At 35.3% G+C, this 27,514-nt stretch overlaps 1 protein-coding gene across 1 annotated transcript in view; it reads right to left on the bottom strand.

Annotated features, from left to right (window-relative positions):
• Positions 1–27,514, bottom strand: part of Cep112 (centrosomal protein 112) — a 330,810-nt gene that overhangs the window by 148,889 nt on the left and 154,407 nt on the right. Inside the window, exon 20 of the mRNA XM_048367299.1 lies at positions 22,323–22,505. Within this exon, the coding sequence (XP_048223256.1) occupies positions 22,323–22,505 (183 nt within the window). The remainder of the gene's footprint in view (positions 1–22,322; positions 22,506–27,514) is intronic.

Here is a 27,514-nt window from a genome sequence, read left to right as displayed (position 1 = left end):
CAGTTCTATCATAATTATTTTATGTAGATAAAATTTGTAAATTCATCTTTGTATTTGCTAATTTACTCGCTTAACACTCTTATATTCCAAACTGTACACTGAATATAATGATTTTCTTTCTGAAACTATGAACGGATTTTCCTTTAATTTGAACCAACAATCTCTCCTTTGACTAGTCTTACAATATGCCTTTACACCAAGCCATGCATGCGTACACTATTGAGTTCACAGTTCCAGGTTGGCTTTGTAGATTTTAGCCCAGTTTCTTCTGGCTTCTATCACAGCTCAATTGCTATGGCTATGTAGCTGAGTAACCTTTTCTTTGACTGTTTTTAAGTACTTTCTCTTGCTTTATGTGCAGTGAATTATAGGGTATCTAAGATGTGATTTTATTATTTATTAGTTGTACTTCCTGAATCTCTATCTTGGTATCTCTTAACAGGTCCTGAAAATCCGTAAGATACAAAATGTCCAAACAGCTTCCCTGCCCTCATGAAGTCCACACTCCTATCTTTATATTTTCCATGTTCTTGATTTTATGTTTAATGCCAGCTATTTCTTAAAATTCTTATTACAGTTCATATTTCCCTCTTTCTAAGTTGTTGCTTTACTCTTCCAGATGAAATGTTTCAATTATTTTTTTTCATTTTGACAAGTTCTTTTTTAATATTTTGTTTGAATTTTTTGATTGCTTCTGATTAAATTCCCATTTCTCTGGTTCATTATTTCATTTACTTAGACATTTAACACATATTAAAAACAATAATATGAAGTCCTTAGATGTAAAAAATCTGTTGGTTGTTTCTTAAGTTGGTTTGATATCTCTATCTCTATCTCTATCTATCTATATCTACACATACATACATATACACATACCTCACATATGTCAAGATGGGAAGGTTTCCTCCAAATACAATTATCATTTGATTCTTATTAGAAGCTAGGGAGAAATACCAACTTGGACAACATTAGACTTCTGACATAGTCCTAGACTAATGTAAGAACCTCATGGACTCTTCTTTCGACCCCTCTCCAAATAGAGTCTGGAGAGTATTTTCATGACTTTCTATTAACTTTTAAATAAATGTATTATATTTACCTTTAAAAATAAAAAAAAACAAAAATCAAAACAGAACAACAAAAAAACCTCTTCAGATTCAGTGACCCCACCTTTTGATGGGCCTAATGTTTAGATTACTTGATGATATAAACACAAGTCCTTTCCTATTTATTTATTACCAATTTGATTCCACTTTTTGGTGGAGAAAGTGGGTCCAGGAACAGGTGGTCCCAGAAGCTTCTCTTTCCTCTTTATGAGCCTACAAATATTAAATCTATGCTTCAGATGCTTTGGGATCTATAATGAGTTCCTTCCAGATTATCCTAGATCATAGTATGTACAAATAGAAACTCAAAATGTTTTTTAACCTAGAATTATAAAATATAAAGGCAAGTGAATTTGCATAAAGATACTTGCATATTCATGTTCAATGCTGCATTACTCACAATAGCCATGCTTTGGAAACAGCCCAGATGCCCTACAATAGAGTGAATCCAAAATATGTGGTACCTATATCCAATGGAATTTTACACAGCCATTAGAAATAATAACACTATGTCCTATGTTTATCTGCTCATACAAAATAACATTAAAATAAACTCCAGGAAATGGAAATGAGGTTTCTTCCTTTGTTGCTGTTTTTTTCTTTTCTTTTGGTCTTGTCTGTCCATTTATATGTCTTTGGGAGTGTAACAGGAGGCTCAGAAATGGAAGGACAAAGGATAAACAAATGGAGTAGTGCTACACACTAGACATTAAGTAGAAAATGAAATACACAACTTGTGGGTAGAAGTGGGAGGGAAAAACTGGGAGAGAGTGAGGGAAGGGGCACAAGAAGAGATATACTCTTCAAGAAGAGCTATACCTGACTTATGTAACTGTAACCCCTCTGTACATTATCTTTATAATAACAATAGAAATAAAAAGTGCTGCAGCAACATGAAGTAATCAAGTAAAAAACATTTGATACAGCCCAAAAGGGCAATGAAGGAAAGTGTTAGGCAACAACCATGTCAGTCACAGAGAACAATTTGTCCATGTGAATGTCACAGCAAATAATGAGCTCTAGTCAAATGAAAGGAGATGTTGATAATGAAAAGTATGACTGCAAGAAATAAAAATCCTAGAAAATGACATAACTATATTATTTATGAAAAAGATAAACAACTAGAAATTCAATACAAATCAAAACAGGGGGAAACATTATGGTGTCTCATGTCTTTGGTGCTAGAATTCTCTATTTAAGTGGTACAAGAGTCAAAGAGAAACAAATAATAGGGCTACACCTCCCCCAAGGTACAAGGGGAGAAGTCAGGCATTGCTAGAGTAGAGAGAGCATTGGTAGAACTGTTAAGGCAGCATTAATGTCAATGATAACTAATATGTTGAGGAGTGGTTTGAGACCCTAATTGATAAGCTGTTTGATTCTTCTCCAGGGTCATGAATGAAAGAAGGATGGCTAGCCAAGGAGTCAGACTGTACTTATGCTAGCACCAGCTGCTTTGAACCCAAAGCAGGACTCTGGCCCCAGAAGACATCACCTCAACAAGCATCTTGCACCAGACTTTGGCCACCACAAGCCTTGGTGAATTACAGAAGAGTCTGAAACTCCTCTACTCAGACCAGTGTGGCCCAACAGAAGGCCTGTGATAGACAACACAGACCTTCATTTGGGAGAGAGAACTGCTGCAATCGATTCAAACACCCTTCTCAAACTCCCTTTCTGGCTATATAAGCAGGTTTCTCAGCTCATTGATTGAGCAGCTAGTAGATACCCTTTGTGCTGCCCCTGGGTGTTGCAGGAGATCCACGAAAAACCTCTCTCAAGGGGCTAGGAATATGGCCTAGTGGTAAAGTGCTTGCCTCGTATATACATGAAGCCCTAGGTACGATTCCTCAGCACCACATATATAGAAGGTGGCCAGAAGTGGCACTGTGGCTCAAGTGGCAGAGTGCTAGCCTTGAGCAAAAAGAAGCCAGGGACAGTGCTCAGGCCCTGAGTTCAAGGCCCAGGACTGGAAAAAAACAAAACAAACAAACAACAACAACAACAAAAAAAAAACCTCTCTCAAGTGACCTCCTTTGCCTCCTTTTGATTTTTATCATTAGTAAAGCAGCTAGATCGGTAACATGAAAAAGAGACCTCTGCAATGGCAGAGCTGACAAATAGCTTCCATGATAGAATCAACCAACAGAAGTGAAAATGTGAAGATCAATTATTGATTTGGGGGCACCTAGGGCTGCAGGAGTAGAGCTTGCCTCAGTGACCAATTGGTGCATCAGCAACAGCAAGGTGGCCGTGGAAAGACGGGATCTGTCCTGGGAGAAAAACTGCCACCAGTGGTTAATCAGATTAAGCAGCAACAAGAGATTGACAAAGTGGAGCATGGCGATAATACTTACTTTGCAGGCTCTCCAGTGCAAGAGCTATAATATTTGTCCCAGTGTGGGATGCCCAACACTCTAGGCCAATCCCCAGAGGGTAAGTGCTGTACTACTTGCCTGCCACTCCAGCTATCACCTGCCACTTGAGGTGTAGAAGCTGTGACATAAGAGTGCACACCTCATGCCTCAGCCTGCTGTCATCTATTTAGAACATCTGTAGATTTTTCTCACCTACTATCTATTTGTATCTGGAAAGAGAAGGAGCCTAACCAGTGATTCGTGACAACACTGATTCCCTAGAAAGAAATGATGACTCATCATGAAAAAAAGCTTAAACCTAACAATACAGTAAGGGTTAGTTTTTTGAAATTTTTCTTTTTTAGAGAGTAGGTGCTAGAGATTGAATCCAGAGCCTCATGCATAAGACAAGTGCTCTACCACTGAGCTATACACATAGTCCTTCTTATTCAATTGTTCTACACAGTTATGATTTCACTGTGAACGTATAACAGAAGGTAAATGTTATCAATGTCAAAATTGAGGGTGATTGTGCAGCAGGCAGAAGAGGTGGCAAGGCAAAAGGAATGGATATTATATCTGCCATGTAGATAGAAAAAACACAAGGCCCTTTAGCCAGATCTATGTTCAAGGACCACAATGATAAGCTTTTTATTAAGATATTAAATATTTTAGCATTATTTAGTTACTATTAAGTATTACTAGCATTGAAAGAAGTTTTTGAAAGTCCAATTATACAATATTGGGAGGGAAAAGAGAAGGGTAGAAAGATACAATATGACACTTAAATCTTTCCATAGGAAGGTACCAATAAATGTCTAAAATCATCAAATCAAGATTTACAAATATCAGCAAATTATTCAGTTGTAGAACAGCCCACAATAAGCTAAATAAAAAGTGGCTAAAGGAAGTCTCTTCAGGAGGCTGTACTGGGAGTAGCAGAACTCGTCTCACATGCTCCAAAGCGTTATTTGTAACCATGTACATATATGAAGTATTAAGAATAGGCCACAGGTTTCAAAAAACAAAACAAAACACTTTTTACAGAGGCTGGCATTGTCTGTTTCCAAAGCTCCTGGAATTATCAGATGACAGCATCTTGCAGAGAGGCAAGTGGCTCCTAAGAAATCCTCTGAAGGCAAAACTGCCTCACACCTCTATGATATGGAGAGCACGTGTGCCAAATGCTCAACACTAGTCTTCGTTTTTCTTATTCAAGAGACAGAATCTTCTGATTGCTTATCTGACTCTGTTCTAATAAAATAGCAGAACTTATTAATTACAAAGTTAACTCAATATCAAGTGAGAAAATTCATGATTCTAAAAAAACAAAAAGGTAGGAACAGGAAGTCAAAAGGCTTTTGGTAGAACAATGCTATTTTGGTTATTGTAGATGACGTATTTTTTCCCTTTGTGTAATTTTTAGGAGAATAGACACAGCCAAGTTCACATATTAACTTCAGAGGCAAAGTAGAAAAGGGCTGTGTGAGTATACACACACATACATGCATGTGAGCATGTTTTCCCTTTGGTCATCAGACATAGCTTCAAACAACCATCATATTATTTTACCCCTTGAAAGTTAATTTATTGCATGGCAAACAGCTAAAGAAGTTCCTGAAGATGATCTCAGACTGTGTTCCCTTTGCCAAATAGCTATCCTTAATTATAACATCATATACCCATTGGACACAGATAAAAAGAACAAGCAATGGCTCTGTGGTACAGACGTTCAGTCATGACACATTTGTCATTCACAGTGGCAACATAATGTTTGAGGCTAGTATTTCTATGCACGAATCTAGATTATATACCAGAGATGTGAAAAAAGTTTCTAGAATAAAACCACATCATGTTATTCATCACTGCAAGGAGACTACAGAACTAAAGATATTTTTTATACTGGACCAGACTTTGAAGATATGAATATAAATTATGGAGAAGAATACTCAAACTATGTGTGAATACTATCTAATACCAAGGAATAAGTAACAGAATTCACACCTTGGCTGACTGAAGGGTTTTTTAGAAAGAAAACAAAAGGGGGACATTCACTGATTTTGTTCCTGTTCCTATGGACATGGTAAACTCATTGGGGAGAAATTATGTGGATGTAAGATAAAATGTTGAAGGAATACAGAGTAAAAATTTATGCTCTTTTTGACTGGGAGAGAACTCTGTGAGATCAGTACTCAATGCCCAAGCACTGTAGAAAGCCAGAACTGCCAGCCCTGCCAATTGCCCCACTCAGAATGGCTTAGGTCTCCTTCTCCATAGCACAGACAACCTTATTAAGTCTCTTGTACTGCACTGAGCAAATTATTATTATTATTATTTTTTTTTTTTTTTGCCAGTCCTGGGCCTTGGACTCAGGGCCTGAGCACTGTCCCTGACTTCTTTTTGGCTCAAGGCTAGCACTCTGCCACCTCAATCACAGCGCCACTTCTAGCCTTTTCTATATATGTGGTGCTGAGGAATCAAACCCAGGGCTTCCTGTATATGAGGCGAGCACTTTTACTACTAGGCCATATTCCCAGCTCCATGAGCAAATTATTTTATACTCGTGTTTCTTTGTCTTTTAGTTCATTTGGTTAAGGAGTGTTTTATTCATATTTGTAGTCAGCAATGTACCTGAACCAACAAATGCTCTCAGTAAATGCTGAATCAATATTCTTTCTTTTAATCATGTCACCAAAATGGCAGCCAGTTCTCTGAAATGTTTATTTGTATATTTAATAAACACACTCAGTATATTTCAGAAATTTAAGGGTTATAAAATATAGAAGTAAGGGAAGTCTAGACCTAAACCAAGCCCTGTGGAATAATTAAATTTATGGATTTGTGTTCATTTGTTCACGGCCTAAATAGCAGCACTCAGATCATGTCCTCCTCTAGGTTTTTTACATGTGGAATAAATAGGATATACTTTTTCCTCTAGACGACACAAACTTGTAAAATATAACAATAATATTATAGTAATCATAGGTTTAGCCTATAAGTATGTTTTTTCCCCTTTATTGTCAAAGTGAAGTACAGATGGGTTACAGTTTCATATGTAAGGCTGTGAGTACATTTCTTGTTCAACTTGTTACCTCCTCCCTCATTTCTTCCCTTCCCCCATCCCCCTTCCCCTCTCCCCCCCCCCCCCAAATTGTACAGTTGGTTTATACTAAATGGTTTTGAAAGTGCTTTTGGTATCATTTGTCTTTTTACCTTTTGTCTCTTGATATTGATATTCCCTTTCCCGTCTCTAGTTCTAATACATGTATATACAGTATCCAGGGTACTCAGATGAGATACAGTGATGGCGGGGGTACAACCACAGGAAGGGAATATGAGAGAAACAAAACAAAACAAAAAAGGTACAGTTTCACATGGCATGTTGAAAATAATTACAACAATGATATAACACTTGTTTTCATAACGTGGAGTATAAATATGTTTTTATCACCATATGTTAAGAGGTTTTGAGAAGGCCCAAAGTGATGGAAGTGATAAACAGGCTGAGAATCAACCCACCCAAAACAAACAAAAAATCTAAAGGAAATCTGGCAGCTTCTCTAGGTGCATAGCAAGCTATGCCTTTTCCCTATAACCTAACCAAACTTGTAAGCCACCCTGACCCCTCAGGGGGACACTATGCTGGCTTTGCTCTGGCTGTTATTGATCTGTGACTGTCTTTATTGGTAGAGTCATTTATAAATTTGCTAAACAATTTAAAAACAATGTACTCTGGTAGAGGATATCAGAAAATGCTGAAAAGGTAACCATAGGGCCAGATCATGCCGGAGTTGGCAGGTCATGCTAAAAAATTCAGATTTTATTCCAATACAAGCTATGGAAAAACTCTAAGCAGGATGGTGTCCTACACTTGCCTTACCCTTTGCCAATTATTTTAGGCTGCTGGGAGAATAGAGTCAAAGCAGGACTAAAATCAGTTCCAGGAGGGTGAATCTATAGAACGTACCAAGAGACTACGAGAAAGGAAAGTGTCAGAACATTCTGGCTAGTGCAGTTAGTGAATGTTCAGTAGCTATTGACAGACCTGTGGAAGGTGGGGAGGCAGAGTGGGAGATGTTTGTGAGAAAGTTCAGAGGAGATACCAAGAGGCAACAAGAAATTTGAGATGAGAGATGAGCACTTAGAGGTTTTTAGCAGACAGTTGTTATTAAGTCCTCTGAAATGGAGATGACCTAACAAAGCAGAGAAAGGTTGAAAAAGCAGAGCTCGGGCCTCAAAGTGAAGATACAGAAGCTGAGAGTAGAAGGAGCAGCAGGAGGGCTAGTACTAAGTGAAAAGACCTGGTTGTAACTGGTAAGGATAAAGACAGTGCAAAGTGGGCAATGATGAAACCCTAGTTTCACAAGTTTTATCCCAGGTTTACTAAGAAGAAGGGAGGTGGAACATTCTAGAATCTTAAGACCACTAGCAGCTATAGAAGCCTTCCAAAAGGGTTAATATTTTCCTAACTTAATATTACACATATTCAGACCAGACTTTTTTCTTACAGTGGTTTAGGTACTAATTTACATTTTTCACATGGAAATTCTATTTGAATTTGTAGAATTTGAACATGCAGAATTATAAGATCTATACAATCAAATGATAATAACCTTTCCAAATAAATGGAAAACCTTTTTATTTTTAAGGTACTGGGATTTAAACTCAGGACTTCATGCTTGCTCTGGAGGTGCTCTGCCACCTGAGCCATGTCCTCAACCTTTTGTTAGCCTTAGTTATTTTTCAGATAGAGTCCTATGTTTTTGCTCAGGGTCAGCCTTGTACAGCAAAATTTTCTACCTGTACATTTACATGACACACACCACCAGCTCTGGCTTGTTGCAGGGTCTTGCTAACTTTTTGCCAGGGATAGTCTCAAACTGTGGTCCTTCCAGATTTCTACCTTCCAAATAACTGGGATTCTAGCTATGAACCACCACACCTAGCCTAATATTTATTTTAAGATATAGGCTGTAAACTTCTGATATAAGGCAAGTGCCCCCATACCTTGAGAAAAAATTCGAATGGATTATATGTCCTAAACCATTACTAGATTAAAAATAATCACTTTTAACTTTAAAGTAGACTTAGTTCTATGACACAGGTTTATAATTATCTTAAACTAGTTACTTAGCTATTTGACTCAAGATGAATTATCATTCAATAGTATATGGAGCAAAAACAATGTTCAAACATGCTTTTACAAATGATTATTTTCCAGATCAATAACCAGATAAGAGAAACTATTTTAAAGCAAAGTAATTGTTTAAATTTTTGTTTTCCCTTTTAAAAAATGGTTTGAGTTAGCCGATTATACTTCATTACCCTGCAATGCACTTACTCATGCACATTAACACTGCAAGCAGAATATGTAATAAAAGAGAGGATACATCTTCAAATCCTTCTTGTCAAACTTTAAGAGATACCAATCAACCAAACACCTCCCTAATAGTCATGGGACTGCTGTTTTAATTAGCTGGTGATATTTTCGACTAAGAATCTCAGATGATGAAACTGTTTTTTTCCTTGTATTGAACCAGCTTGGCCCAGACTAGCCTGTCCTGCAGTGACATGTATATTGAATACAAATCAGACAGCACAGCTTTAAATCTGTGTTGCAGCTCTCATTTCCAATTCGAGACCTGTACTATAATCATAAGCTTCTGGTGGATGAAAGGAAATCAGCTCTCTGAATATTAGCTAATGCCACATTTGCAAGTCCTGAAGAGATCTGTGCTGTTAAAAAAAAAATAGATCATTGCGCGTGAACCTATATATATGAATTGCTTTGTACTGCTCAGCTGATAGAAGCAATGCCTGTGCTGGGATTAAACCCTTTTCATCATAAAACCTCATCTGGTTCGGAGTCCAAGTCCATCAAACCTTTTTCCTTTAAAGTCCCGCCTTTGATTCTACATCAATTTATTCAAACCGCAGCTGGGTGGCTGAAAACGAAAGGACAGCATCATTTAAACCAACCATGTTCCCAACTTGAAAGAAGGGCTATAATTAAAAAAATGGGCATAAAAGAATGGAAATGGGATAATATTTTTTAATGGTAGTTCAAAGGCCGACAGATGTCAGAGCCTTTGAAGATGTCAGTACACTGAGCAAGAAGTTGCCATAAAAGAGCTTGCCTGAGAGGTGAAGCAGCTTTTTAATGGCTGAAAAAACCCTTGCAGACACATCCTTGTGTTTTTAATTTGTCAGAGTTTCTGCAGTATTTTCAGATTAATGACACATGATTATAACTGCATAGCAGACATATTTTTATTCTTGGTTAAATGAACAGTTTATTTCACATTCTTTCAGAACTAGATAAGAATAGGGACACTTCCTAGGATGTCCAAAACTATTCTGATTGCCTCACATATTTATGCTAATTTTATGGGACCAGCCCAATTCAGAGTTACTATAAGTTGCCAGCTTTTGTTCCTTAACAGTCTGATTGCTAGTAACATTACAATTCACATGTGGTAGTTAGAATGCATTTCACTAGTTTCATTCTTTTCATGTACATGGAACAATATGTGCTTGAATAATTAATTTGTGCACCAAGTCATGTCAAACCAAATTAATGTTTAAAAACGTTCCTGAGCCCAATCTAAACAGCTATGGGCTGCCATAGAGTTCAGGAGAGAAAGAGTTGTGCTGGGAGAAAATTGCAGCCTTAACTATACTATGACATTAATGCTAACTCAAAAAGAAGGAGCTCAATACTGAATATAAAATGCTGGGGAACTCGTCACTAAAATTTGAGGGAGAAATTTGGAGCACTTGTGGGTCTAAATAGTTCTGACATGTCAATTTGATTTGTTCTGTAAAATTATCCTCACAATATTCATGAATGCTAACCACAAGTCTCTAGTGAGTAGTAGCAAAAAGTTTTTTTTTTCCCCCTACCAATGGGTATGCCTATAATTTATAACCATGATGAGGTACAGGGGAGAGAGAGTTCACAGGCTTTGAAGTCAAACCCATTTGGGTTCAAATCCTAGTTTTTCACTCAAGAGCTGCACAGCTTGGCTCTGCCTTCCCATCTGCAAAAACTGTGATAACAGCTTTCCCAGAAAGCATATAAAAGTATTTAGCACATAACAGTGCTCAATTCCCTTTCTCAAACTAGATGATTTATAGAAAAAATTAAATTAGATTATTTATAATTGATAGTGCTTATGTTTCTATATATAACAAAAACATGTTTTAATGGGAACAATTATTATTTTGTATTATGTTTCATTTTAAGATATTTTCACTATGTAGCCCAGACTGGCCTCAAAGTCTTGATCCTCCTGTCTCCACTTCCCCCTTGCTACCATTAGAGGCAGATTAGAGGCATGCAAAAACAGCAATTCTTTTAAATGTGGATGTTGAAATTCCCACCATTCTAAGACTATCAACTTATAAATACCTTTCTTTATGTCAGAGTCTTATATGGCATGATTGGTCCAATCCTAAAGTATATACATGTGTGGATAGCCAACTTCAGTCCTACTAGGACACCTGTGAGGTGAACTAGGACACTAGCTCAGTACATGGTATTCTAGCTCAAGACTGGAGCACAGGAGAAGAAATAACATTATCAAACAAGACTCGGCAACAGATCTCTGAAATAGCAGAAGAAAGCAATGCCCCCCAATCCCAGCCAAAAGATAGAAATTCCTATGAAGACAGGCAACTTACAACTTGAGCCTAAAGAAGCTGATCCCCTCATCTTTCACCTGCCCTCAAGTTTTCTATGAGGATGGGGTATCTTGGGTTTATTTCCCTAAGGGGAGAGTGGGCTGGATCTTCTAACAGGTGACTATTTTTGACATTGCTGACCTTAGGCACAACCTCAAGGCAAGTAAGATTTGCTTTAAGCATTTTACTATTCCTTGTCTGTGTTTCCCCAATTTTTGTCTTGTCTTCTGCCATCTGGATATAGACAGTCTCCAGGAAGTTACCTTTCTGAACATCTCTCTCCCTTCTCCTTTTATTCTCTTTTCATCCATCAGTTTCTATGTTCTAGTGTTCCAGCTTGATGGGAAGAACTGAATTGGAAACAATTTCACACATGGGGTCTGAAATGGCTCAGTGTTGTTCACATCTTCCATTCTATGAAGATTTCCCGAGTTCTCCCAGGCACACTCATCTTCTGACTGAGGTATGGGCAGACAACCAGAGAGCAGCAATCAGCTCATGTGTAATGCCACTCATTAAATGGCCTGGCAAGAACCCTTCCAGAGGAGGGGAGGGTTTCCACACAGCTCCAAACTTCTTCATCTCCTGTCTGCTGATGTCCTATCTCTTCTTCTCTGATCTTTGTGCCTCAAATTCTTGGCTCACAAGATAGCCCCAGGAAAACCTTGTTCCTTTTATTCCTGCTAGAACTGAGTTTGTTCCTTATTGGATGATTTTGACAGCAAATCCTGTTTAGCCAAGTGAGATATGGAACCTTTCTCACTATAGAACTTCAGAGCCTGCCTCTGGGTAAAAATGAGAGATATTATCTGAAAAATAACTAAAGCAAAAATAAAAGGCTGGGGGTATAGCCTAGGTGATAGAGTACTTCCTTGGCAAGTATGAGACCCTGAGTTCTAACACCAGTACTACACACACACACACACACACACACACACACACACACACACACACACACACACACACACACACACACACACACACTTCTATTTATTTGGAGCGTATGGTATTGCTGAACTGCATAGATTTCACTTTACAGGTTCTTCAAATAAGACTTCCAAGTGAAAAATGTAAATTGATATCTGAACCACAGTGACATCAGCAAAGCTTTCTCTGGACCTGAAATCTACTGCTCTCCGGAGCACAGGAGCAATGTTGGGCTTGGTGCATGACGGATGCTTCCCACCTCACTAATGGGCCTCCCTGCCTACCTGACAGCCACTGATGGCTCCAAATGAGGCAATCTCTTTAATGGGCTCCTTGGTCTCCAGGTCCATGTTCAACTGAAAAATTATGTGAGGTGGCATCAGTCTGCCAAGGTCATTATCCATCTCATGATTTGTTAAAAAAATAAAAAAGCTAACAGTTAACATGGATAGGGTTATTCAAATGTATTTGCTCATTTCAAATTCTTTATTACTTTGAATTAGGTATGGTTGTGATTTTTTACCCTGGATTCTGAACTACTTTCTCCAAGGTCTCTTTATATATCTCAACCTTTTCTCTGTGTTGTCTGGCTCCATCTGTCTGTCTCCATTTAGGCACTGAGTGTCTCCAAAGATCTCACCACATTAGTATGCACTACAAGCCACGCTTGAAAGCCCCAAATCTATCTTCCTTCCTTTTTCTTTCTGTCTTTCTCTTCCTTCTTTCTTTTTTTCTTTTTTCCTTCCTTCCTTCCTTCCTTCTTTCTTTTCTTCTTTCTCTTCCTTCCTTCTCCTCCCTCCCTCCCTTCATTCCTTTCTTCTGCCAGTACTAGGACTTGAATTCAAGTCCTTGGCTCTGTGTCTTAGTTTTTTTGCTCAAGCCTGATGCTCTATCAGCTGAGTGATACCTCTACTTCCAGCTTTTGGTTTATTAATTGGAGATAAAAGTCGTATCAACTTTTCTTTCTAGACTGGCTTTAAACTAGAATCCTGAGATGTCAGTCTCTTGAGTAGCTCAGATCTTTATTTCCAAAGGTGATGTAGATTTTTTTTTCTCTGTAGTCCTATATTTCCATATTGGTGAGTATCATCAAGGCCTAAATGTCCTGTGACACAAAAATCATAGCTCTGGTCTTTCCATTTCCCTCACTGCCTTATTACTGTCAGTACTAGCATTGCCTTAGCAAAGACACTCATAATTCCAACTGATCTTGCTCCAATCTTATTGCTACCGTTTGCCCGCAGAGCCAAGCACTCACTTTTCACTTAATAAATATATACAACTTTAAAGAAGTTAATTAATCAAGTTGAAAGTTGATGTCATAGGGAAACTTCAAAGGACAGTCGTACCTAGGTAAGAAAGTTATATGGAAAGAAATTTGATTTATATACTATAAAGTTTAAGTCCTAGAGTTCTATTTTGCCAATATCAATGTGGAACAGTGTGATTTCAAAGAGCAATTAGGATGGCTAATAAATACTATTTTCATGGGTAGATATACTCTATTACTGCTTCTCTGAGTTGAATATTTTTAAAAAGGACTTAACATTATGGCAATAGATTGTGGTTTCTTAATTACATGTCACTAGAAATGGTTAAAGATGTAATGGCATTCTCATGTTTTACCCATCATTTACACAGTTGGGATTGATTTTAATAGGGATGTATAGAACACATTGCATCTCTTAAACTTTGGATTTTTGTCTAGTAAAAATTTTAGCAGTAATTCTTGAATAACTGAGGAGAAAAAAAGCTTTACATCCACTTCTCCAACTTCATATGCCAACATGACTTTATCAAATGATTTGTCTAAAGATTACAGATGCTATTTACATTTCAAATAATTAAGGAAACATTATTAACACATGGATTTTGCATATTAAATGGCATCTTTACAAATAACTAAATAAAATGATTAAGAATACTATGGCCCAGCGCTGGTGGTTCACACGTATAATCTCAGCTACTCAGGAAGCTGAGATCTGAGGATGGTGATTTGAAGCCAGCTCTAGCAAGAAAATCCATGAAAATCTTATCTCTAATTAGCAACAAGAAAACTGGACGTGGTGCTATGGCTCAAAGTTGCAGAGCACTAGCCTTGAGCAAAAGAGCTCAGAGACAGTGCCAAGGCCCCAAGTTCAAGCCCTTGCCATCAAAAAAAGGAATACTATCTTATAAAAGATTTTTCATTGAATATTTATTAAAACTTCTAAAGTAGACAAGAGATTGTAAATTCTAATAATAATACATAAGGCTATAAATTTAGAGCACTATTCTAATTAATAAACAGGTCCCAGAGCTATTAAAAAACAAATGCTAACTTAAAGAGTCAGTATAGGATACAGAATTCACCAATCTCATTTTAACTATAGACCTACAACTTTAAATTTTTTCCTGAAAATTCCCTTGTTTTGAGTAGCTAGGGCTGACCAGACTGTTTCTGTTTTCTGAAGGTTCCTCACTACAATCACTGTATCAGTGGGAATGACAGACAAACATATCTAGCGACTTAACACAACAATGCAATTGTCCCTACAAACAAGGAATGAGACCTAGATCCAGGACACGAGACCTAGGTCCAGGACACCCATTCAAATATTGCCAATAATTTCAGGTCTTGGCTTCATAGTTGAGGCAAACAAATCCAAATGAACTGGAAAAAATAATACACATTTTCAAATCTTAGAGATCTAATTGCACATTGCTTTCTGATTTCTTTTCATCTTTTACAACACAATATCCCCATAATATTAGAGACATTAGGAAATAATTTAAAATAATTATTAGAACTAATGAAAAAATTCACTGAAGTATAATATTTATTTCATATTAACTCACAGATTTTAATACTTTGGGCTCAATTAGGCCAATTTTTATTATCTAAAACTTTCTACTTAAGTACTATTTTCAAGTGCTTTGTATATACTTTGAAAATAGACTATCATTTTCATTTAGTGCTTTGTTTTCCTCAGCAAGTAGGAGTTTAAGATCTCACTAATATCAATTTCTGTCAGTTTGGTTATGAAAAATGCTCAGGTGTTAAATATCTTTCATATCATGCAACTAGGCATGATTCCAATTAGTCCTGAATGGAACACAAATGACAGCTTAATGAGCTTCAATTTGCAGCTCTTTGAACATTTGATGATATCATCATTTTGCCAATCATTTCTTGCACTCTAACTTCAACCTCTCCGCCATGAGAAATTACCTCAACTACACAAGTGAAGACATCAGGGATGTTTCTTACAGAACTGATTGGGCCAGATAACTAAAAATGGTTTTTCTAAGACATCAAGGAGGAAGGGCTATTCACCCAATATCTCCTCAAAGATAATTTCTGCCAACATTCTCAGTAATTTCACTGAGGCAGAGGTGAAGAGGAGAAGGAAGAATAATATGCTAGAAATAACTAAACACATTTTTCACTATGTCAATGAAAATGACACTTGGCATGTAGAATAATTGTTTGCTTTAGGATGTTTTTAAAAAGCAGTTATCTTAATTTTTTTTTCATTTTTCCAAAAATGGCTCTAGAATTAAGTCAAAACGGCATCAATATATAAAACTTTGAGAAATGTAAAAGCAGTATACTTTCTAATTATTCCTTATATTTCTACAGAAAAATCCCCTTTGAACTTAATAAGCCATCACTGACTTTCATTTTTAAAACATTTTAAGTAGCTATTGTCATGTAACAGAATCCTAATTTTGATTTTTTAAGGAAAAATAGTAACATTAAACTTCGTGATTTAAAAATCTGTTCCATAAAGTGAATGGGTCATATTTAATGTCCAAATTAGTATGTTTATATAATAAAAATCTCATAATAAACCATTCACAAGCCATATTTTATCAGTATTGTTGAAAATTGCCATGCAGGTTTTTTTTGTTTTTTGGTTTGTTTTGTTCACCAGGATACCACTCCAGTCTGGCACATGCTAGGTAGGCAAGCATTTTATCGCTACAATATTTGGTGAATTCCTTCAGTGGATATACTCTTTTATTCCAGTAATAATATGAAAACCAGATGTAACTCATTTTGAAACCTCATTCAGTTTTCCATTCTACAAATTCTGAATTTTTTTTTGGTGTTGTTTGTTTTGTTTTGTTTTTTGCCCATTCTGGGGCTTGAACTCAGGGCCTGGTCTCTGTCTCTGAGCATTTTCCCCTCCAAGGCTAGCACTCTATTATAGAAATAAAACAGCATTATCAAATGACTTTTCAGGGACACAGAGTATGGCCAATTAGAGAGATGAGTGCAAATTGCAACTGCACTAAGAATCTGAGCATGAGGAACAGAGCAATATCTCTCTCCTGCTAGGAAAAGATTTATACACAACCCTGTAACCCTGCTCCTTTTTTTTTTTTTTTTTTTTTTGCCATGTCCAAGTCTTTCTCAATGGAGGCCAATATAGAACTTGAAGAAAAACTGTAAAGCCCTATTCTGTGGTTTTGGGCAAGATAATGTCCTTCAATCCCAATTTCCCTATCTATAAATTGAAAATAATTAGATACAGTTATCTCTTTAGGTTACTTCAACTACCATATTATTGTTAAGATATGTAGACACTTGGTATGACTAAAACCTTCTTATCTGGTAGAACAATCTGTACTGAATGATTTTTTGGTTCCCTGCAATACCTCACATTTTCAACACTGCAGAAGGGTTATAGTCTATTTTATATTTAAGTTATCTCTAGCATTTTAGTCAACTGTTGTAGGAGAAAAATGTTAATATTTCTAAAAAAATCCATTAAGTATAATGAAAACAAAAGATAGATTTTTAAAGCAACAGTTAATAGTTGATACAAAGTTGATAGTTCAAAGGGAATAATTTACGTTATTACACAGAAGGTTTCCCTTTAACGGAATATTTTTTATCTAACAGTGGAGCACATACTGCAGAATGTGGTTTCTATGGTAACTACCATATTTAAAAATATGCACAGAAATACAGATATACTTCTACAAATGGATCATTCTTAGAGAAATATTATTTCTTATTTTTGCCAATTTTTTTTGCTTCATAAACTTAATTTTCTTCAGAATGAAGAATAAATTATTTATACTAGTTCAATTATGGGTGTATTTATTACTTTGAAAAAAGCTATAGAATTTTACAGTTCTAAGCATTCTGGAATTATACAAAAAATTATTCTTCACCTTTTTTGGCACTTTCCTACTTAAGCACATAATAAGTATTACATGTATTAATTTATATAGCAATACATAAATAAGCATATTATTAAATTTATATGTAATACTATGAGACATTATTGTATAATAGCAAAATAATATATTCCTGTCAGTGTATTGTGTCAGACTATAAGGACTCTTCACATTCACTTGGGAAAATCTAAAGGATTTAGTGTTAGTAAAACACAAACTTCCTCACAAGCTCTTTTACAATGCCTAGCTAGGAAAACTTCTATTTATATTCTAAATGTACAGTATTCTTGATCGATCTTAAATAGAACGCTCAGAATAATATAAAAGTCTTCAAAAAATTTAATGTGTGGTTTTACTAAAAGACTGCCCCCAAAGTCTTATTTCCTTTTTGCAAAGTAAAAGTGAAATGTTTAGTTTTTCCCACCAACCGTCTAATAACTGAAGCTAAATTTTGTATACTACACTTAAACCCACTTAACACAGAGCACATTTAACTTCCACTGTCCCTCTAGTACAGAAAGCTAGATACATGAATGGGAGATATGCATCAATATTACTGTATACACAGCTGGAGCACCAGAATCCACTCAGCTGTGTGACTGTGTATGTCACTAAGGAGAAGAGGGGAACAAGAAGTAGTTGGCATTACAGCAACAGCATCATTAAGCTGCAGAGTACATATGATCAGAAAAAAAAATTACTGTTCAGAACAAAGTAAAAATATTAATAAGTATTGATGGTGAAATAATATTTTGGTTATGCAGGTATTATAAGAACAATGTTAATACAGGTAGGAAATCTTTTACTCATGGAACAAATTATTACTTGATTTAATATATCTAATAGTTTTTCATAGCATAAATACAGAGGGCAAGAGAATCTATGCTCATCAAGAATAATATACTTGGTAATTAATATTAGAACATTAAGTGTATACTGTTTCTAGTCTAAACTGTGTTTCTAATGTTTACTTCTAAAAGGAAATTTGGAAGTATATGCTTGTTACTAAATGCTTCCTTGAGTAGTTTAGAAACTATAGGCATATAAACAAATTAAAATAAAATGTTTTCTATAGGAAAATGCTACTAAAGCTCAAAGGCAATGTGCACGGGTAGGTATACCAACAATGGTCAGACTATACACATGGTTGCATTTTTCCTTTGGGTATCCTTTGAAGACTAAGAGTAATCTTAATCACACATAAACACACACACATTTATAAATGGGGATTAATACCATGGAAAATAACATACTATTATTAAAATTACCTTACAAGTGTCCTTTTAGGAAAGCTTATTTTTTAGTAGAAAAAATAAATTTCACATTTTACAATTAGTGATAGGTACAGCCTCATAGGTACAACCTTTTTTTTATTTTGCCAGTCCTGGGCCTTGGACTCAGGGCCTGAGCACTGTCCCTGGCTTCTTCCCGCTCAAGGCTAGCACTCTGCCACTTGAGCCACAGCGCCGCTTCTGGCCGTTTTCTGTATATGTGGTGCTGGGGAATCGAACCTAGGGCCTCGTGTATCCGAGGCAGGCACTCTTGCCACTAGGCTATATCCCCAGCCTGATACAACCTTTTAATATGAGTTCACCCAGCAAAATCAAGATAACCCACTCTTTTCTTATGCAGAAATATGTTTAATCATGTTAAGAATCATAATTCTCAGGAATCAAAAGAACTTAGATGCTAATGTTATGCAAGATACATAGTATATATACAAATACTAAGTTTAATGTATTTTTAAATGTCACTGATAATTTCCTCCAAGGATGCTACATTTAATTTGGATAATCTTGAGGGTGGTTCACAGTAGCTACTGGTTTCCAGACACCTTGATCTGTCTGCACTGCAATTGGTCCCATAACTAAGATGGTGAATCACCTATGGGTGGAACCCAAAGGTGCCATGTAATTATCACACAGTATTCATACACATCTCTCAAAAATATAATCAGATAAAAAAGATCATGAAATTTGTAAAAAGTTCAAGGCATTAGGAAAACTAAGAAATCAAAGAACCCACATTCTATTTTTGTTTTCTAATTCAACAGGATAAAGACATCCTTCATCATATCACAGTACAAAGGCAAAGCAAGAATTCCATATAGAGCTGCCATATTAGGAGAACTTTTCTTAGGTATTTATACATTTTCTTTATATTAAAAATGCACTGAATTAATTAAATCATTCTTCATGATAAGCTCAATCAGAGGGTCTGGGTAAATGAAAAATATTTAACAACAACATAATAATTTCTACATGTGTTTATTTCTACTGGTCTAGATGCTTTTTCTTAGGTATGATTTTAGGTAGAACTAAACTATATATCTATGAAAGTGATAAAAATAAATGTTTACTTTAGCTAATTATCACAACATAATATAGCCTGACACTGAAAAAGTGTTGTGATGAAAATGTAACACACACAGAATAATAAGCCAACGATACCAAGTATAATGAGAAAAATTATTTATAGATTTCTTACTATCATTATTCTATAAAAAGTATTGTTCTAAAATGAAAAATAATCTTAATAATTATAAAACATATTACCCACAGGGAAATTCCTACTGGCATTTTCAGCTCAAGGCAGTAGTAATGACTTTCTCTTATATATCTAGAAGCTGCTAAGAATAGATTATTAGAATATTATCCTCATTTAACTGTGTGATGAAGAGAAAGCAAACAAAGCCATGGCACACAGAGTAGATTTTACATTGGTCCCCTTTGGCTAAGTATTGCAGAGTCCTTTTTACAAAATGGCCTCCACTGCTAAACTGAAACAGCCATAGGTTAACTGAAAACCAAATCTCTCTGGAACTAAATTTAAAAAAAATATGCAGTCTAGTATTTAAGATTCATGTGTTTGTCATTAAATAACACTATGATTTTTAAAAGAATCTTCTATTTTGAAAAAAAAATTCATTTTTAATTTGTAAATAATTTCAGTATTCAAAAGGTACTGTACACTAGATTATTTAGGCCATAAGTATTAAAAGATATAGTTTGAAAGTCCAAGGCTTACCTAAAGAAAGCTTTGAATTAATAGCCACCTTGAATAATCAAAGATAAATACAAATTATTACCAATGTGGTAGACATAAGATTGTAAAATATATAACTTATTGAAAATAAGTGTATTCTCTAAACACTAGTTACACAGAATTATTTTCTTTTTTAGCCAAGAATGTATTTAGCCTGTTTCTATTGCTTACTGGCAATCCCATGACAGCAATTCCAATTAGTAAAACGTTCCAAGAAAGACACAAAAACAGGAGAAAAATCCTAAACTAAAGCATTTGAAAAGATCATATTATCCTCAGACTTAGTATTTCAATAGGAACAAATCCAACTAACAACAATATTTTATCCTCCCTGTGGCTTAATTATATATAAAAATTCTAAAATTTTCCCTTTGTTATGATTGGATGAACCGCACCCTATATGGTAGACACGGTATATACAAAATTCACAAAATTCTCCTTTAAATTTGGCCTCCATTGGTGGCAGCTTTCCACAAGAGCACCAAAATAACGGAAACTTAGGTAATCTAATGAATGTTATTGTATCCATTTGTTTGTTTTTATTATGCAAACAGATCCCACACTGTCTCAGATCCCACTTCCATTATGGTGGAAAGACAATGGTAGGCTTTAACATCATGTCTGCAGACAAACCTGAGTTTGAAAATATTTTTCACTATATTATATGGCTGGAAGTTAATTTTTAATTGCTCTAATGAGGTTGATGGCAAAAGTATGATGAATGTTGATTTAACAGGAACCATTTGACTATTCCAGGACCATGACCAATGACCATCGTTTAAGCAGACCACCATAAGACAATCAGAAAATACTTTCCTTTAGATGCATATCATAACAAAGAAAAGGCTATACTGAGCATATTCATATTGCACCAGTTATTCTTCAAAACTAAAAGACAACCCAAGGTCAAATGAAGAATAACCAATAACTCCCATTCTTTGCTTTACCGCCTCCCGCTCTCCACTAAAATAATTAACATTGAATTCAGTTAGCACTATTTTTACATCTACATAATTATAACATTGTTTAAACACAAAGCATAATAGAAAATTTACTCTGCTGTTTGGAAATTATATTATTTTTAGATGGAAGGATTAATAGAAGAAGCTTATCTGTGGTGTGGCTAGTATGGTAAGATTTCAATGGGAAAAGAGTATTTAGAACTAGTTTATGATATGGTTCTATTTGAAAAGAAAATTATCTTTTTATTGTTGTCAATTGCTCTTAAATGTTCATTTAATAAAATTTCACAGCAATCTCAAGAGGATAGACTAAAGGCCCTTGATTATGCATACCCGAAAGAATGTTTTATACCACAAAGACATATACCCAATAAGATTTTTTTCATCTGAAATTTATAAAGATAATTTTCCATGCTGACAATGCACATTTCATCCATAAGTTTGAAGAGTCAAATGCTACCACAGCTGGGGGTTATTCTGCCAAATGGCTTCCAACAGGGACTACAGAGATGGAAGCTAGGAGGCATGTGTACGTGCATGCAGGAAAAAGCAACAGACATGATGGGAAATAGCCCTTTTCTGGAGTCATTTTTATCAATTACCATCTGAGTGATCTAATCAAATATAGAGTCTTATGACAAAAAGCAACACTAGGAAGGAAAAGCAAATATTAAACTGCTGATTGATTACCTACAGAGAATAAAACAAAAAGCAAGGAGTGAGACTGATATATTCTTAGGGATTTTCTAAGGCTGAAGGGAGGGGTGAGGGGCAGATACCTTTAAAAAAAATCATGAAAGGAACTGAGACAAGATTATAAAAAAGGGGCCAAGTTATAGCGCACCATGGGATTTTTAATCTGGCTACCTGTGGTTTCTGTAGTTAAAGCCTTATTCATCTCCAAAATGGGGAGTGGGGTGTGGGGAGAAAACAAAAAAAAAAAAATCACATTTTATGTCAGTTTTACAAATGATCAAACAGCGTGCATCAACAAGAATAAGAAAACACTAAACGCTGATGACTTTTTTAAAAAATAGATTCCCGTTTTATCAAATATTATTGATAATTACCTGGGCATCTCGCTTCTTGAACTCTTGAATTTGCTTTTCGTGCTCCATATTGGCAGCGCGAAGCTGTTTCTCCAGGTTTTCAATTTCCCGTTCATGGTCTCGGACTAGGCTATCCTTCTCTGCGTTATGCTGCTGTAATAGGTGCGTCTTCTCCTGTTCATGCTCCAGCTTCAGCTCTACTATCTGATTGGACAATGAGGAGGACAGTTCATCAACAGAACATCCTTGTCGTCATGACAACTCATGTACAGCTTAATTTTTCTTTAATTTGTCTAAGTTGAAAATGTTATTTTTGCGTCATTATTACCTCACCCTTGAAATACCCTCATTTGATGGGGAGAGGGGGATTTTTATCCAAATCTCCTAATATTCAAGACAGTTGGACATATTCAGAAAATTCTTTTGCAATCTGTTGACACACGTCTGAACCTTGAAAAAAATTATGTTGAATGCTAGGTTATTTCCTACACAAGATTTCGAGTATTACTGATCAGCAATGGTTATAAACGGTTAATAGTCAGCATGCACGGCTTTTTGCTTAATATATACATGTAAAAAGCAGCAATTAAATCGGTCAGTTTTCTTTATAATTTTCAAATGAAAGATCTGAGCTAAATACGCATCTGGATTGTTGTATATACAGTTGTCTTTTAAAAAATAAAATGATAGATTTCAAAGCTCTATTATCTCGTTGTCAGCTACGGTAGACCAATATAAACAGATGTTATGTCTTCCAGAAGGGCACCTGCTGTGCTGCAAGCCTGCGCCATGATTTCATAAAAAGCATTCTATTCTCAGGATCCTTTCCCAGTCCACTCCACACTGGAGACTGTGACCTTGGCCAGTCTTAGCCTCTCCCTGCTAGACTGAATGGCAGCCGGAGACCAAGGGCCTGGTTGCCGCAGCTTTGATACTAATCCTCCCAGACTGCACAATGGCACCCTACCTGGCCTGCAAACTATAGCCAGCCAGGCTGTCTTTGAAGCAGGTGATGAATAGGGGACTGCAGGAAGCCAGCTTCCCCAGTGAACTCCAGGCCACACAGCTGCTAAGAACAGTCACTTGGATTTTTCTTCAGTTTTGGTGGATTTCAGGGGGAAAAACTGCTGTTATCTAGAAAATGTTGTGTTATTTTCGGCGTGAGAATCCATCTTCAAAAAGGCTAACAGTAGGAGCCTGCTCCAAATCGATCTTGTTTTGTGCAGTGCATCACCAGACTACCTTATCTTAAAGCTATAGCAGTCATTTCTCCAGCCGTGCCAGCTGCACAAGATTTCAGAAGTTAATTTGAAATTCTTATCCCCTAATTGCAAATAAACAATTAAAATCTAAATTAAACTTGATTTAGAACCTAGGTTTAACATATGTTTTCTGTGTGATTTTTCTTGAGTTGGAAAATAACCAACAAATTACCAAACCACTCAAAAGTGTACTATGTTACTTTAGAAGAAAAAAAGTATGCTAACTCTTAAACATATACACTTACCAGAAAAATAATGTATAATGTGGGAAATATGTATTTTGCTTCTAATACCAAATATGTATTCTAGTCAATTTACTTCAAATTTAGAGAGTTTCTCTCCATTTTACACAGAAAAAAGCATTAAAATTTCTTCTAACATATAATCTACCAAGTAATAAAGTGTTCTTTGATTATTATAATATGCATATTTTATTCTATGATTTGAGCCACCACAATGTTAACCTCAACAAAAGAAATCGCAATTTTACTATTATTACATTTTTTTAGGTAACTTGAATATATGAATTATTGAGTTGGGTTATTTTTAGTTTATGGATACAATATTGTTGCCACTATAAAGTTATGTATTGTTATACTGTTATACTATAAAGTATCACTGTAATAAATTTAAAACTTTAGTCAAAATTATTTCGCATACACTGAGCAAAGGGGGAGGCAGAAAGTTCTGAGATTTTCCAAAGCCTCAAAAAAAAAAAAAAAAAAGGGAGGGTGAGAATTAACATGATCTAAAATTGACAGAAAGTAAAATATTTTACAAGTAACAAAATGGCCTATAATTATAGCAACAGAATTACAGAACTTTCCTCTCCAAAAGACACATGGCTAGGACTACATATGCGATCATTACTAATGATGCTGCATCATTTTATTATCTAATAATAATGTATTTCCACCAGTGCTTTTGTAGCCTGAGTAATTTGAAGGATTCTCTTACCTTGTTCCTACTCAAATTTGTTTATTTATTCCAGATTGGTGAATCCCTTGTAAATGAGATGGCTGAGGGTGTTCTGCTTAGTCCAATGACATTGGGCTAATTTCTGGATGCTATAGCCCTTTCTTATCTCAACAGACATTTCCTAACTGTAAGTACTTCTGCTAGGTTATCTTCTCTAGATAAATGACAGAGTTCAGATTATAAACCCAAATGTTCTGGGCATATCTTTTATTATTATTATTTATGAAATTATACATTGTAATAAGAGATTTCATCATGACATTTCCAAACATACATATAATCTCTATTAATTTCGTCTACCTCCTCTTCCCTTCACATAAATTCTCTTCCTGTCATTTCCTTAGTAGTTCCCATTTTACTTTCATGACCATGATTTGCTTTGTTTTGTATTGTTTTCCACAAATCTTCACAAGAGAATACATGCAACACTTGATTTTGTGGGATTGGCTTATTTCAATTAGCTTGATGATATAGTTCCATTTATTGTCTTTCAAGTGACATAATTTTATCCTTTTTAATGACTGAGAAAAACTCATATGTGTATCTATTACACATTTATTTTATCTATTCACAAGTTGATGGCCATCTACGTTGATTTGATAACTGGCTGTTTTAAATAATACCACGATAAACACGAGTATATAGCTATCTTTACAATCAGCTGACTTTGATTCTATTAAGTGCATCCTCAGAAGTGGTAAGGCTGGATGAAATGGGAATTCTACTTCATATTTTTTGAGAAACCACCGCACTGATTTCCATAGTGTCTAGACTCATCTACATCCCCACCAAAAGTAAGAGTTATTTTTCCCTACATCCTTGTCAAAATTTGTTTCGTGATAGACAGCAATTTTGGCCATTAAAGATGTTGAACATTTTTTCATGCATTTGTTGTCAATTTGTACTTGAGTTGACAAATGTCTGCTTAATTAATATCCCATTTATTTATTGGATTTTTAATTTTTGTTTTTGTTTTTTGCCATCCTGGGGCTTGAACTCAAGGCCTGAGCACTGTCCCTGGCTTCTTTGAGCCACAGCGCCACTTCTAGCCTTTTCTATACATGTGGTGCTGAGCATCAGACACAGGGCTTCATGTATGTGAGGTAAACATTCTTCCACTAGGCTATATTCCCAGCCACTTAATTTAACTTTTTGAGTTTTTAAAACATATTCTAGATCTTATCCCTGATCAGAAGAATAGGTGGTAAAGATTTTCTCTCATTCTGAAGGCTTTTCTTTATTCTGTTGTTTCTTTTGCTATGTAGAAACTTTTTAAATTGATACAATTCCATCTATCAATTCTTATTTCATAAGCTAGAGGAATCTTATTCAGAAAGTACTTGGCCTGTCCTGGAAATGTTCTCCAAGGTTTTCCTGTGGTAGTTTCAAGTAGTGTTATGTCTTACATTAAACTCCATAATTTGTTTTAGGTTTGTTATTTACAAGGTGAAAGATAGGGCTCTAGTTTCAGTACTTCTACATGAAGATATCCAGTTTTCCCAGGAGTACTTGATAAACAAGCTTTTTTGCACATATGCTTTGGGAATCTTTGTACAGAATAAGATGAAAATATATTCTTGGGCTTATATCTGGACATTTTATTCTAGTCCAATTGGTCTATGTGTCTTTTTGTATGTATGTGTCAGTACATGCTCATTTTGTTAGTATGGTTCTACAGTACAGTTTGAAGTTAGGTACTGTGATACATCTAGCATTGCTCTTTTTACTCAGGATTGTTTTGGCTATACAAGGGCTTTAACACTTCTATAGGAACTTCAAGTTTTTTTTTTTCTATTTCTGTGAAAAATACCTATGGAATTTAACAGAGGATAACACTGGTTTTGTGTATTACTTTATGGCTATTTACACAATATTTATTCTGAGATTAATGAATACTGGAGATCGTTACATCTCCTGATATCGTATTCAGTTTCTTTAGTTTTCAGGTCTTTAAAATCTCTAATTAAGTTTATTCTAGGTAAATGTTTTTTAGTCCATTGGTAATTGGGTCACTATTTTTATTCTTTTTAAGGACATTTCTGGTGTATAGAGATGGTAGAATTACAGCAGTGAAACATAGAGTGTTGGGCTTTTCTTTGTTGGGTGGGTTTTTAATTAGCTTTTCAATCTCATTGCTCACAACTGATCTAAATTATTTGTATCTTCTTAGTTCAACTGTGGTAGGTGGTTTGCTTCTAAAAATATATTCATTTCTCCCATACTTTCTAACATATTGGAGTTTAGGTTTTCCAGAATACTGCTTAATGATTCTCTAGATTTCAGCAGTATCAGTTATGTCACATTTTCATCTCTTATTTTGTTAATTTTGGTCTTCACTTTTTTTTGTTATTTTGGCTAAGGATTTGTCCATCTTTATTCTTTCCAAGACCCAAATAATTATTATATTGATTTTTTATATTGTTCTTATGGTTTCCACTTCATTTATTTTATCTGTGATCTTTAACATGTCTTTCATTTACTAATTGTGCTTACTTCTTTTTGCTTTTCTAAGACCTTGAGATGTATTGTTAACTTATTTGAGGAGATGTCTTTTATTTTCTAATATAAACAGCTATAAATTTCCGAGAACTGCTTTCATTATTTCCCATAAGTTCTGGTATGTTATGTTGTTTTCATTTTCATTTGCTCCTAGGTATTTCAATGTCCCTTGCCCCTGACCAGCTCTTATTCCTCCAATTACCTTTTGAACATTTAAATGTGTATTGCACCTTCATGTGTTTCTACATTTTCTGAAGTTTTCCTTGCTTTTTATTTCTATTTTTATCCCATTGTGGTCTGAAAAAATACAAAAAGTCATTTAATTGTCTTGTATTTTTAAAGACTTTCTTTATATCCTAGAATATTATCTAATTGGAGAGAGTTCTATGGGCTCCTGAGAAGACTGTGTATGCTGTGCATATACTGGGTAGAATACTCAGTAGATGTCTGCCAATTCTACTTGATCTATACTGT

The sequence above is a fragment of the Perognathus longimembris genome, chromosome 17, assembly GCF_023159225.1.
Source record: "Perognathus longimembris pacificus isolate PPM17 chromosome 17, ASM2315922v1, whole genome shotgun sequence".
Taxonomy (NCBI): Eukaryota; Metazoa; Chordata; class Mammalia; order Rodentia; family Heteromyidae; genus Perognathus; species Perognathus longimembris.
This window is presented reverse-complemented; position numbering and strand designations above follow the sequence as displayed.